The sequence below is a fragment of the Armigeres subalbatus genome, chromosome 1 (genome assembly GCF_024139115.2).
Source record: "Armigeres subalbatus isolate Guangzhou_Male chromosome 1, GZ_Asu_2, whole genome shotgun sequence".
NCBI lineage: Eukaryota > Metazoa > Arthropoda > Insecta > Diptera > Culicidae > Armigeres > Armigeres subalbatus.
Window position 1 is genome coordinate 303,953,197 of NC_085139.1, and position 14,129 is coordinate 303,967,325.

The 14,129-nt window shown below is 41.9% G+C and overlaps 1 protein-coding gene across 1 annotated transcript in view; it reads left to right on the forward strand.

Annotated features, from left to right (window-relative positions):
* The first annotated feature begins 220 nt into the window (after window positions 1-220).
* LOC134207859 (alpha-protein kinase 1-like) overlaps window positions 221-14,129 on the forward strand; it is a 239,878-nt gene continuing 225,969 nt past the window's right edge. Inside the window, exon 1 of the mRNA XM_062683810.1 lies at window positions 221-590. Coding sequence (XP_062539794.1) covers window positions 582-590 — 9 coding nt within the window. The 5' untranslated portion in view covers window positions 221-581. The remainder of the gene's footprint in view (window positions 591-14,129) is intronic.

Genomic DNA, 14,129 nt, shown 5'->3' on the forward strand with positions numbered 1-14,129 from the left:
TAAATTTACTCGATGGTTGATTGTAAGCCATGTGATCGTCATTAACATAATGATTTTTTATAGCAGAAGCAACACTAATTTTACGTGATTCGTTGAAAGAAACCTCCATCAACAAACCTCCTGGCACCCCAGTTGAAGATCAAAGATCGAAGACACCGAAAAACCAAAAGATTTTCTCGCGCTGGTTACGGAGGCCGCGATCGAGCCGGAGATCAGTCTGGTACCGACATCCGACGCGAGTGGACGCGATCAATTTTCCGGGAGTCTTGAGCGTGACAGCGAATCGTGCCGAAGGGGTGCACTTTGTTAGCTAAATTGTCTCTGGGGTATTTCTGTGGTCTTGAACGCGCACCAGTGAACTACATTCGGCGTGGTGACAATCCGCTGGAAGATTTATTTCATTGTGCCCTTAGTGATTTGGAAGCAATTGTGGCGCGGAGTGTGGCCGCTAACTGCAGTGTGATTGGGAGGTGAAGCAAGAAGGCTAATTGAAAACAAAAGTGAACAATTTTGGAGCGAAGATCACGAACGCGGTACCATCGGACGCAGTGTAATTACCTGGCTGGGAAAAGTGTCTCGTGATGTTGTGGGTGAGTGATTTTATCGCACTACACGATTATGGCGCCGTATTTGTTTCACATTGATGGAAACTGGCTTAATTGGGGATCAAGTGACTGGAACGATCGTTGAAGCGACAAACTTGAACCGATCCAACTAACAAAGTGTTGTGTTGTAAAACTTGAACGAAGTTCGTAAATCAAGGCGAGAAAATGTCTCCATTGGATCGACGGAAAATTTATGACAGTGCATGAGAAAACTGAATATGCGGGGAACGATCGAACTACTAACGATGGTGGCGGCGGTGGTGTTGGTGGTGGTGATCATCCATTCAATCGTTATAATTAAACTAAATTGGAATATGCGCAACCCAAATCCAGTACACAGTGGGTAGGTACTTGGAGTGTTTCCCATCGTCTTCATCAATTTAAATGCTACCTTCTTTGGGCAGCAGGTTACGTAGGGCTTCCTCGAGCGAGGTGGAATCTTGGCTAGATGCAAATATCGACTTCGTTGTTACGGTGAACAGTTTTCCTCAATAAGGGCAAAGATCGAAACGGTCGGTCGTTCGTTATGCGCTTCTCTGGTTTTGGTGCAACAGAGTGAGATTGCACTAAGCCAATTCGAGTATTGCCACCATGGAGATGTAACGGACAAGGCAAGGGAGCGAAATTTGATTGATTCTTGATTTTCCTCATTTGGGAGTGAAACCGAGACCACAAAAAGCGGAGGAATTTAGGTTCGCCATCAAGCGTGAAACGATTTTTATTGCATTCCATTCCAGCTAACGATGCAAGATGAAGAATTGGCAATTCTTCATGTTGGGTAAGTTACCAAGGTTTGTGCTGAAGATCGAAATCGTTGTTATGGACATTAATACAACCATCTAATGAAAAAATGCCTTGCTTCGAATTAGTTATTCAAATTTTATTCTTGTTTGAGAGTTAGGATTTTAAGTTGCAAAAATTGACATTCTTGTATGGACATTGGACATCAAGGTTGTGATCTCAAGTTTCTAATCCTAAGTCTGAGGTGGTTATTTTAATTTTGGTCTACAAACTTTTTATCAAAGTCATCTTACATTTGACTACTTTGAATGCTTGAAAGCTTTATATTTGATTTATTCGAAGAAATTTGATTTTATCAGTGTTCCATAATTGTGACCACGACAATATTTTCCTACGGTTATGAAACACTTTAGTATTTCCTGTATAAATCGCTCCTTAATTTTTTTTGTTTTGACATCCACGATCAAACGCAACAATTGTAAGTTGGTTTCATATTGCAGCAATTGCATTGGTGGTTCTCATGTATGAACGAATTTGTAACTAATATTTGCATTAAAACAGGGTTGTTTACATTCGCCGTCATGTTTGACACAAAGTGTTCCATAATATGATGATTTGCTATCATCGATTGGAAGTTCAGTAATTTTCCTTAATCAAACCTATTTAAGATTAAATATTACATAGCGGATCGAAAGCTTAGATCCTAACAACGATTTTGATGTATTAATATCTACAATTGGTTATTTTTGGGGCGTTGTAGAAGTAATTGAATATTTAGAACGTCGTCAAGTGTTTCATAACTGTGGGGAGTGAATATTTTGGTAATTTTGAATTTGATTCGCCAAAACATTTGTTTTATTGGTAATTCAAAGAAATTTTTTATTTAGACCTGTGCGGCGCCGCGTCATGTTGCCGTTTCTTACCCGCCGCTAGAGTTGTGCGCTGCGGCCGACAGTTTTTGGTGCGCCGCCACCGCCAACATTTTTGCTTAGAGCGCCGCTGTTTGAAATTTGATCGCCGTTGATCTATAATTTTTCACGCCGATTCAAATTTGAAGAGGTCCGCAGAATTTTTCGTCGAAATTCCGAATATTCAGTGGAATTTCCGTAGATTTTTCCGATTGATCCCTAGAACATCACGTTGAACTCCAGAGATTTTTTTTTGTTGGTAAGGAAAGGTTGAAAGTTATTTGGACTAATATGTCGTTTGACCAAACAAACCATTTGGCTGAAGCCCATTTAGTTCAACATTATTTGACTGAAAATGTCATTTGGTTGATCAGTTCCTTCCGCTAAAAAACAGTATGCCGAACAGCCCAATTGGCCGTTATGCTCGTATGGCAGAAAGAATAATTTAGTCGAAACAAGCATTCTGCCGAAAGTTCCGTTCGGCCGAATTAGTAATTTTGCCAAAAAAAAAAGCCGAATAGGTCAGTTGATAGAAAATGCCGTTTGGCCTAAATGGTTTTCATGCAGAAAGGACATTTTCGGGCTAAAACCAAGCGTTATTTTGGGCTAATGACATTTCCAGCCAAATGAACTGTTAGGGCCGTACGTACGGCCGACTGGCTATATGGCCGAAACAATCGTTTGGCCGAAAAGGTTATTTGGTCGTTTGGCAGAGAGGATGGGTTAACCTTTCAGTAATCAACATTTGGTCGTTAGACCAAATGACATTTTCGGCCAATTGGCCCTTTGTGCAAAATAACCAATTCGACCAAACGACATTTCCGGCCTTATGTCCTACTCGACCAAACGACGTACTGTGCTGCCAAGGCGGAAAAAGTGAAAAATGGTTGAGTGTTAAGCTTCGAAAGTATTTTTATAATTTTCTATGGTGTTTGAAATGTCTTTCCTCAAAATTTCATGAAGATTGAATAAAAATTGCAGTGCACCATGTCGATCCAATAGTAAATTAAAGTTGTTTTTTTTTCTAATTTGCTTGTAAAATGTATGGCGCAAACATTATGTTGTTCAACCTGATTTTGAATTATAAGCACGCAATCGCACGCATGTCGAATTGGGCTTATATCGAAGCCTATTTCCATATCCTTTTGGGGATATTATGAGCGTTTTGCGGAAATCTGCGCAAATAGTATTTACCTTTATATTATGCTTTGAGTTAGCATTAGCGTTAAGAGATTCTCACAAACTTGTAGGTGGAAAGGTTTGATAATCGTAAGAGTGTATCTAGTATCGCTTCCTTTCATTCCCATAGATAAAGATAAGGCTAATCTGGAAGCAAGACATTTAAAAAAATCGTCTAGATTTTTCCTGGCCACGTCCTTGCGAACGCTGAGGAACGGGAGGAATGATTAGTTGGCCACATACTTATGAAAGAAACAGAGAATTATATTAACTCCCATATATATAACATGAGGAAACGTTTGATAAAACGAGAAAACACTGACAAAAAACCATGCTTGGAGGAATGGGAATAATGTGAAGTGGAAGTAAATGATTGGGATTACTGTTTTATTATTATATCATTCTAACTGCATTGCCATTTTCAATTCTATTTTAACAGTTTAAAAAACGGTTGATCTAAACAATTATTTATGTTTAATAGACAGAAGCTGTACGACCGTAATCAGTTTAAATGCAATTTTATTGGCAATGCTGCTCGTTTAGAGGAAGGGAGCAGTGTATGTGCGAAAGCAGATGGGAAAGAAACGGAGTCCGAATGTTATCGCTAGGCAGCGACAAGTGTGAAAATGATTTGAAAGGTGTTAAAGAATGTGAGGGCCATTTGAGAATAATTAAATTATCGAAGCGTCCGTTTTTGCCGTACATCCTTTCTGGGGATGGCTCGGGCATTGAATGAAAGTCACTGTTACCGAGACTGGCATAAACGGAGGCAACGATACGCATATTTATTTTTCGGCTAATACTTAATTAGTTCTAGCGATCGATGTTCATCATTTCGGAGAATCATCGATGGTCGTGTATGGTTTGTACACATTGCACCGAGTCTCTCCCGATGCCCCCATATGATGCTATTGGAACCACAATTCTTATTTACGCGCCAAATCATTTCTTATTAGACAGAAGCTGTACGACCGTAATCAGTTTAAATTCAAATTTATTGGGATATCGGTCTCGACACCATCCACCGTTGCTTTGATCAGTCTGGTAAGCTTCCCAGGGAAGCTGTTCGCGTCCATAATGGTGAGGGTGGTGAGGATGGTGATCGCTAGAAAGTTCTCACACTCCAGCTTGTCGCCTTTCTTATAAATGGGGCATATAAACCCTTCCTTCCACTCCTCCGGTAGCTGTTAAGTTTCCCAGATTCTGACTATCAATTTGTGCAGGTAAGTAGCTAGCTTTTCAGGGCCCATCTTGATGAGCTCAGCTCCGATACCATACCTTATCAGTTGCTTTATTGGTCTTTAGCTGTTGGATGGCATCCTTAACATCCCTCAAGGTGGGGGCTGGTTGGCTTCCATCGTCCGCTGAACCTACGTAGTCATCTCCTCCGCTGCCTTGACTTTCACTGCCTGTACTCTCAGCGCCATTCAAATGTTCCTCGTAGTGCTGCTTGCACCTTTCGATCACCACACGTTCGTCCGTCAAGATGCTCCCATTCTATATCAAGAGGGGCCCCATCGAGCTCACCCTCTTCCGGCAACGCTGCCTCGAGATGCTGCGCGTATGCAGTGGCGACATCAGGTTGCTTCAGTCGCTATAGGTCGTGCCGCGGCGGTCGTCGGTACCGAACATTATTGTTGATGACGGATAGTTTTGAGCGATGTGTAACCCTCACTAGATAGTGGTCATAGTCGATGTTAGCGCCACGATATGTCCAGACGTCGATAATGTCGGAGAAGTGCCGTCCATCAATCAGAACGGGGTCGATTTGTGATTCTGTCTGCAGTGGTGATCTCCAGGTATACCGACACGGGAGGCTGTGTTGGAAGTAAGTGCTGCGAATGGCCATATTCTTGGAGGCGGCGAAATCAATTAGTCCTAGGCCGTTTTCGTCCGTCAGCCGGTGAGTGCCGAACTTCCCAATAGTCAGTCTAAACTTCTCCTCTTGGCCAACCTGAGCGTTCAAATCTCCTATGATTATTTTGACGTCGTGGCTACTCACGTTCCAGCTACGCGTAGAATGCGTCCTTATCATCAGTGCTTCCGAAGTGAGGGCTATGGACGTTGATTATGCTGATGTTGAAGAACTGGCCTTTGATCCTCAATCTGCACATTCTTTCATTGATCGGCCACCACCCGATCACGCGCCTTTGCATGTCGCCCATCACTATGAAAGCTGTTCCCGGCTCATGTGTGTTGCCGCAGCTCTGGTAGATGGTATGATTACATCTAAACGTTCGCACCATTGATCCCTTCCAACAAACCTCCTGCAACGCTACGATGCCGAATCCACGATCCTTGAGCACATCGGCGAGTATGCGTGTGCTTCCGATGAAGTTGAGAGATTTGCAGTTCCACGAACTGAGTTTCCAATCGTTAGTCGCTTTTCGTTGCAGTGGTCTTCGCCGATGGTTCCAGTCCTTATTCTCTTGTTGATTGTTCGTTGCGTATGTTTTTTAAATGCTGGCTTGCAAGTCATGACACCAAACCCCCTAAATTTTCGGAGGACCATTCCTTCTTATTCCCGGTGGACCATGGTGCACAGTTTCACTTAGAGTCCCTCGCTGGCACTCGGACGATGATCAGCCGCCCCTAACATGGAGAACAGACGCTGTTGTGAGCCGATCCTGACATGGAGAACAGACGCTCAGTAAGATTTGTACCTCCGGAGAGGAACAACCCCCCCTTCCCTGTCAGCATACGACCATAGTTCCCAACGGGACTGGTTACCCGATCTCTCCTAAGGTTGCTCGTATCCCGGCCAGTACCACGGGGAGGTAGGGATAGAAGTTGCTGGGTAAGAGGCTAAGGACCGCGAAATGGGGTCTATTTTATTCCTTCAGGTACGCGAAATACCAATGCTTTACCCAACATTTCCCGTGCCATTAAAATTAAAAAATAATAATAATAAAGTTAATAAATAAAATTCTAAAAAATTCCTTTAAATAATTTAATATTTTAACTATTCGACCCATGTTTATTTTTAATCTGTTTTAGATTATCTAATCTAAATAAAAAATTATATTTCTAGAATATTTTTGAACAAAATCTGGTAATACATATTAGCGAAATTTGTATAATCGTTTTTGACGTGTTTTCTAGTGAAACGAGCCGAACTGTTCTGGCCTGGTGTATTGTGTTGTTTTTTTGAAACAAAAAAAAGTATTGAATTTAATTGGTCCAGTTTTAGGGAAAAGAATAGTTTTAATTGTTGTTTAAGACTCAGTAGCAGCATCTAAACACATCTTACAGAATTTAAGTGATATAGCAAAGTACTGGCAAGTAAAATTAATTAATTTGATAAAAAAGTAAACTTTAGCCCCACTTCACCACACATTTTTTAAAGTAAGATATACTATCACACGGTGTTTTATTATCACATTTTGTGAAAAATGGGAATAGACCAATGATACACCCACCATATGTCTGGCAAGTAATTTTCTTCGTTGTGAAGATTGCTTAGACGGTCGGCATATTTTGACTGGCACATGTTTTGGAGAACTTGTTCAACGGTACCGTAATCGGGGAAGCTTTGATCGCCGGGGTAACGTTAATCAGTTGAACCATTTTCAAAAAATGAATAAATTATTATTTTCTGATATTACAAGTACTTATTAGGGGCCGTCCATATACCACGTGGGCAGTTTTGGGGGGAGGAGGAGTATGGCTAATGTTCACGGTCCATATATTTTTTTGAAAATTTATATGAGCATTTTGTAACCGTTCGTAGCTTCAGCTCGAGGTTTATGATTCACGGGTGGCTTAAGCGCCACTTCCGGGATCCGGAAGACCACCGGTCGAGTTCTTTTGCCCGACTAACACTCGACTTCTCTCCTCAGGGGTCACTCGAACGGTCGCTGGCTGAAACTTACAATATTGCTTTGCACCAAGTGCTTCTCCAATTTGGCAACCTCCCAAGTTATGTTACCCTCAAACTCATCCAACCCGCCAATAAATCCCGGCAGAAATTATGCAAAGCGTGTAATCAACGTAGTCAACGGAACGGAACGGAAAAGCGAACGGAGTGATCTTTCAGCGATTACTCCAACTAAAAAAACTTGATCTTCTTACTTACAACTCATGGGGGTTTATTTGTTTCGGGTTGAACACTTTTGGAATTGGTACGGATATGGAAATGTATATCTAGATCATGGCCATGTCTACACACTAGTCACATACCTGCGCAGGTTTTCTTTTTCGTCGACTTGCTGGGTTTCGCCGGCGCGATGGCGGCGAACCGGTTCGGAACGATGGCGGCGAACCTGTCCGTGGCGATGGCGGCGACAGAAGAATCGCCTAGCTGCAGGATGGTGCGCAGCTGATGAGCCCGTGCAAATATGGCCGAACTAAAGTTGCGAAGTGGGTGGCGGCTGGACGGAAGGCCTCCGATTTTCTCGTGAGAACTGCGTCGACGGACGTCGCGCTTCCCGGGTTGATTTTCCCCTCCGGACAAGGGCCAACGTACCTCCGCACGGCTTCGCTTTTACGGCTATGACCGCCCGTGATGAAATGAACCCTCGTCTTCGGTTCCAATCCGGCACTGTGGTACGCAATTGGCGACGTATTCCACGCGCCGAGCTCTCCGAACGGCTCGAGGGTTCGGAACGTTTTGGACCAGCGTCGATTGATTGGCGATCGACGGTTCACTTTTCGCTTCTCTCTTTGACGAAACTTCACCACATTCTGTTTCGCTACACCGAAGGGCGGGCCTTGACGAGCGCGCGGACTTCACGAACAATAAAAACTCCTCCAAACGATAAAACGGCGGAAATGCCGCAAACCCTTTTCGTCGACTCCGAAATTCCAGCCCGTACCAAAAAAAAGCGCCACGCGCTGGAAGTCCAACGCGAAACATAAATTAACATTTAAACATACAACGAGTAGTTCGACAAAAATAACCTTTTGGTACACTATATTATTTAAAATTGAAATTTGCGAAAGTCGGCTACACCGACAACAGAATAAAATCTACAGAATAAACGAAAAACTAATTACCATCACGTACAAAATCACTCCAATGACTTTAATTGCCTCGACGAACTAAACTTTACTCAAATTCTCTAAATAAAACTCTTAAACTCGCAAACCTTCTAACTGCCAGCCGCTATGGAAGCGAAATGACCGAGTTTGAGTTTGTTCTTGAACAAGAAACCTTCTACAACAATCAACCCATTATTTAGCAATTGCGCCAATGCCAATTTAAGTTTCAAATGGCGACATAGAGTTCGTGCCTTCGGAAACTTCGAGCTAACTTTACTACATAGAACATTACAAAGTATCGTTCATCAAACATCACAACATTTAGCCGAGACACAAACCATGTCGACGAATTGCTTTCTCGTTGACACGTATCGAATTCAATTTTAATTTAAACATTATTTTACTTAAAAAGAAAAAAAAACGTCAAAAACTACAAATATTAAATTCAACTAAAATAGACGACACGTAAAACTATTTTCAAAAACTTATTTACACTTGATTTTGCTTAAAAAGATAAAAATGTCTGAAGCTACGGAAATTTACGTAAATTTAAAACGGTAACAAACGTAAAACGTTACAATTTCTCCACGCTGGGTATCTGAAACAGATCAAACCATGTACACAATATTAGCAATAAATACTTTCGACACAGGTTATGGTCATATTGGTTGGAACCTTTTTCAAATGGGCCTAATTGATTTTGAGATGCACGACAAAGAAAGCTAATAAATCAATATCGATAGTCCGCGAACGTGAATTTTAAAATAAACATAAGAAACGGCTCAACGAAATCGGTTTCTCGTGGTTTTTACTTGAGTGAAAGAAACAACATTTTGGATAAATTAAAAACTCGTAAATCATTCATCTTTTTTTGAATCTTTCACTTGCTGTATATATGTGTAAATTGAGTTTTTATAATAATGTAATTATTGTTCATTTCGGGTGGCCAATACTCGAAAAATAGTAAATTAGCTTTGATTGAACTTAAAGATCCTACAATCCGCGTAAAAAATGCACAAAAAGAGAGCTCAGCGTATAATTAACTTTATTATTATCAAATATTTAGCTCATTCATAGCTGCATTCATCACCTTCAAAATTATATTCCATTAGTTTCATTTGTGACACATATTATGTCGCATAGGGGGGTCCGTAGCGTAGTTGGCTACACGTTCGCTTTACAAGCGGATGGTCATGGGTTCGATTCACAGCCCATCCACCAAAACCCTCGTCAGTCGCCGGATCCGCAGTCCATACGGTGGCGTTTGGGAGACGCGCCTTACCGTCACGGCTGCCTGATGACGACTGACAACTTGTTCTTCCTCCAACGTTACCCGGATAAATGGCAGGCAACCGAACAATGCAACGATCATTGGATACACGACATGGACAAACGGACACAATGGACTCACGATGAGATGGACTGGCAACGACAACGATAATGAGTAATGGAAATCTAAAAATAGATTCTGTGTGGATTCTGCACAGCAGAATATCACAGTAGATCTCGGCACAGTAGCGGTTATGTAACACAGAGTGCCTGAATAAATAAAGAAAGGAATAATAAAAAAATATATGCCGCATAGAAAAATGTCAGGTAGCTCATGAAATTTTTTTCTGTCATGCTATAATAATTTGTATTACATGACCATTACATGACATGCAATATGTGACAATCAACAGATTTACAGTTCAAGACAGTACATTTTAATGCACTGTATGTAAATTTTTATAATCATCATTCGGAAAACGCCATAATTAAAATTTGTGTACCACACATAAATGTATTGATTGGGTTTTCATCAGTGTATGTTCGAAAACGTCGTTTGGCTAAAAATGTCATTTGGCCGAAACGGTCGTTTGGCAGAAAGAGCCATTGTCATTTGACCGAAAATGTCATTTGACTTCACGGGTCGATCATACGGCTGAAATTGTCGTTTGGTCGAACAGGTGATATGACCAAAAATGTTCTTTAGCCGAATGAGTCATGTGACCGTATATTTCGTTTGTAAAACGAGTCTGGCCACCGCCACATGACTCGTTCGGGCGTTTGGCCAAACGAAAGTGTACGTGAAAAATGTGAAGTAATTAATAATAATTGAAGTAATTGATGGTAATCGAGAAGTAAGAATTAAATAATGAGAAGGGAGAAATAAGAAATGGGTAATGATGAGTGAAAAGTGAGACACCTTCATTGTTTTATGAAATCAAGCAGTTTAAAGTGTCGCACGACCTATTTTGTCTCAGTTTAGGAAATGGCCATCCCAGAGGTACCCCGAATTGTAGCCGGATTGAGCCCGAGTGGGCCAGGAACCCTAAAAATATCAATCCGATCAATGTTTTGTGAATTCATGATGTTTGAGGTGTCACACGACCTGTGTTGACAATTGGTAAATGGCCACTCTTACTGCGGACAACTGTCCCCGACGAATTTTGGAATAATTCTGAAATGAGGATTGAACCAAATCTGATATGAATTAAAAAATTGGGACTCATCCGGATCGAATGCAACTTGTTGCGAAGGAATCGGTCATGGAATGTGGTTTTAACAGCAGTTTTATTTTTTAAAGCATTTAAAAACAGTCGTCAGGAACGGAAAGGTTAAGCCCTGTGCTTTCCGATGGTGATCATTTTGGTCACAACCTTGGAATGCGTCGCACGATCTGGTTCATTTTGTACAGCAAATAATGTTCCGCATCGAATAGGCTTTGATGCAATACAATCGGCTGATAAAAAGTGATCGAAAATACTTTTTTCCGTGCTTTTTATGGAGCGTGTTAGTGCTTTTTCGGCCAAATTATCAATTCGGCCGTATGTCGCTTTGTCTAAATGAAATTTTTGGCCAAACTGTTTTCCGTTGTATAACTGTTTCGCCCAAACGTTCATTTCGGCCAAATGCAATTCGACTTGATGATTTTCGACTTAACGTATTATTCGGCCAAATGGCTTTCCGCCAAATGATTTTCGGCCAAACGACCCTTCCTTTTTTTAATAATTTTCCATTGAACTTCCGAAGAATTTCTTATGGACAATACAAAGAATTATCTGAAAAATTTCTCCAAAATTCCGATTTTCTTGTTAAAATACCGGACAGTTTACCAAAAATATATAAAAATATAAAAATATATAAAAAATCACTTGGACATTCTGAACAAATTTAGTTCAAATGTTGTAAAATTCACCTAGGAAATTCCGAATTATTTTCCATAGAAGTATAACAAAATCCTGTGTAAATTCCAATGAATTTCTTAGGAAAATTTCGAACAATTTGCAGTTGAAATAATTGTTTTTGATGATGTTTACTTCCCCGGAAAATATGAAGAAACTTGGAACAATTTTTCTTGAAAATTGTGAAGATTTTTTCACGTAAATTCAAAAGAAATTCCCACGGAAATACCAAACAGTTTTTTTTTTGGAAATTCCAAAAAATGCTCAAAATAATTTTCAAATGAATATATTTTGGAGAAGCTCAGAATTTTCGAGAGAAGTTCATAAAAATTGTCCAACGAAATTCAAATGTTTCTCCCTTTGAAGTTTCGATAACATCCTGAAAAAATGCAGAAGAAATCTTCAAGAAACGAACGTAGGATAATCTTCACGCCGATTCACGCCACCGGCTAAAATGGCTTTCGGCGTGACGCCAAAAATGTCACCGCCACCGACCAAAATTGTGGCAAACATCACCGGCGCCAGACCGACGCACGCCTCTACCCGCCGCCGCCGTCAAAAATGTAGCGGCGCGCCACCGTATAAATTTTTTTCAACCCGCCGAATATCTCTTATGGCACCTAAACGATTCTATAGGAGGCTGCTTGGTGGAATGCTTTAGGAAATACCTGGAGGAATTTCTGGAGGATATTTTGGATTATCAAAATATACAAGAAGAACTCGCAACGGAATTTTCATAAATTCATTCATTTGTTTAGCTCACACCTAAACAGATAACACTGAATCAACTATTTGACAATACACGCTTCAAGGCCGCATCTCTCCATTCTCGAATGCGCCCGACGCTCACCAAGTCGTTTTCTATAAATTCCATAAGTAGTCCAAGGAAAACTCTTGAAGATATTTCTGGAAGAATTCCTGGGGGTGGGTGGAAGTTGCTTTAGAAGTCATATATGAGATTCGAAAGGATTACAATAGAAATTTCTGAAGATTTCTCAAAGTAATTTATAAAGAATACTTGGAGGTATTTCTGGAGGAAAAACTGGCGGACATTCTACGGGACTATCCGAAAAAATCTTAAAAATTCCCAAGAACGTTTATGGAGGTATTCCTGGAGAAAGTTACCTACTAATTTCTGGTGGAACCTTTGGAAGAATTTCTGGAAAAAAATTCTGAGGAATTCTTGGACTAACTTCTAAAGGAAATCATTGAGGAGGAGCTCTGGAGGAATTTTTTAAAAAACTTCTGGAAAAATTCCTGGAGAACCTTCCGGCGGAATTGCTGTAGGAATTTCCGGAGAAAATCTTGAAGAAACTTTCTTAGGAACTCCTGGAGAAGCTTCCTAACTAATTCATGGTGGAACTTCCGGAGGAATTCCTAGAGGAACTTCCGGAAGAATTCCTGGAAAGACTTCCGGAGGAATTCCTGGAGGCACTTCCGGAGGAATTCCTGGAGGCACTTCCGGCGGAATTCCTGGAGAAACTAAGGGAAGAATTCCTGGAGGAATTTCCGGGGGAATTCCTGGAGGAGCTTCCGGAGGAGTTCCTGGAGGAACTTCCAAGAGGAACTTCCGGCGGAATTCCAAGAGGAACTTCCGGCGGAATTCCTGGAGGCACTTCCGGCTAAACTCCTGGAGGAACTTCCGAGGAAATTCCTGGAGGAACTTCCGGAGGAGTTCCTGGAGGAACTTCCGGAGCAGTTCCTGGAGGAACTTCCGGCGGAATTCCTGGAGGAACATCCGGAGGAATTCCTGGAGGAATTTCCGGAGGAATTCCTGGAGGAATTTCCGGAGGAATTCCTGGAGGAACTTCCGGAGGAATTCCTGGAGGAACTTCCGGAGGAATTCCTGGAGGAACTTCCGGAGGAATTCCTGGAGGAACTTCCGGAGGAATTCCTGGAGGAACTTCCGGAGGAATTCCTGGAGGAACTTCCGGAGGAATTCCTGGAGGAACTTCCGGAGGAATTCCTGGAGGAACTTCCGGAGGAATTCCTGGAGGAACTTCCGGAGGAATTCCTGGAGGAACTTCGGAGGAATTCCTGGAGGAACTTCCGGAGGAATTCCTGGAGGAACTTCCGGAGGAATTCCTGGAGGAACTTCCGGAGGAATTCCTGGAGGAACTTCCGGAGGAATTCCTGGAGGAACTTCCGGAGGAATTCCTGGAGGAACTTCCGGAGGAATTCCTGGAGGAACTTCCGGAGGAATTCCTGGAGGAACTTCCGGAGGAATTCCTGGAGGAACTTCCGGAGGAATTCCTGGAGGAACTTCCGGAGGAATTCCTGGAGGAACTTCCGGAGGAATTCCTGGAGGAACTTCCGGAGGAATTCCTGGAGGAACTTCCGGAAGAATTCCTGGAAAGACTTCCGGAGGAATTCCTGAAGGAACTTTCCGAGGAATTCCTGAAGGAACTTTCGGGGGAATTCTTGGAGGAGCTTCCAGAGGAGTTCCTGGAGGAACTTCCTGGAGGAACTTCCGGCGGAATTCCTGGAGGCACTTCCGGCTAAATTCCTGGAGGAACTTCCGGAGGAGGTCCTGGAGGAACTTCCGGCGG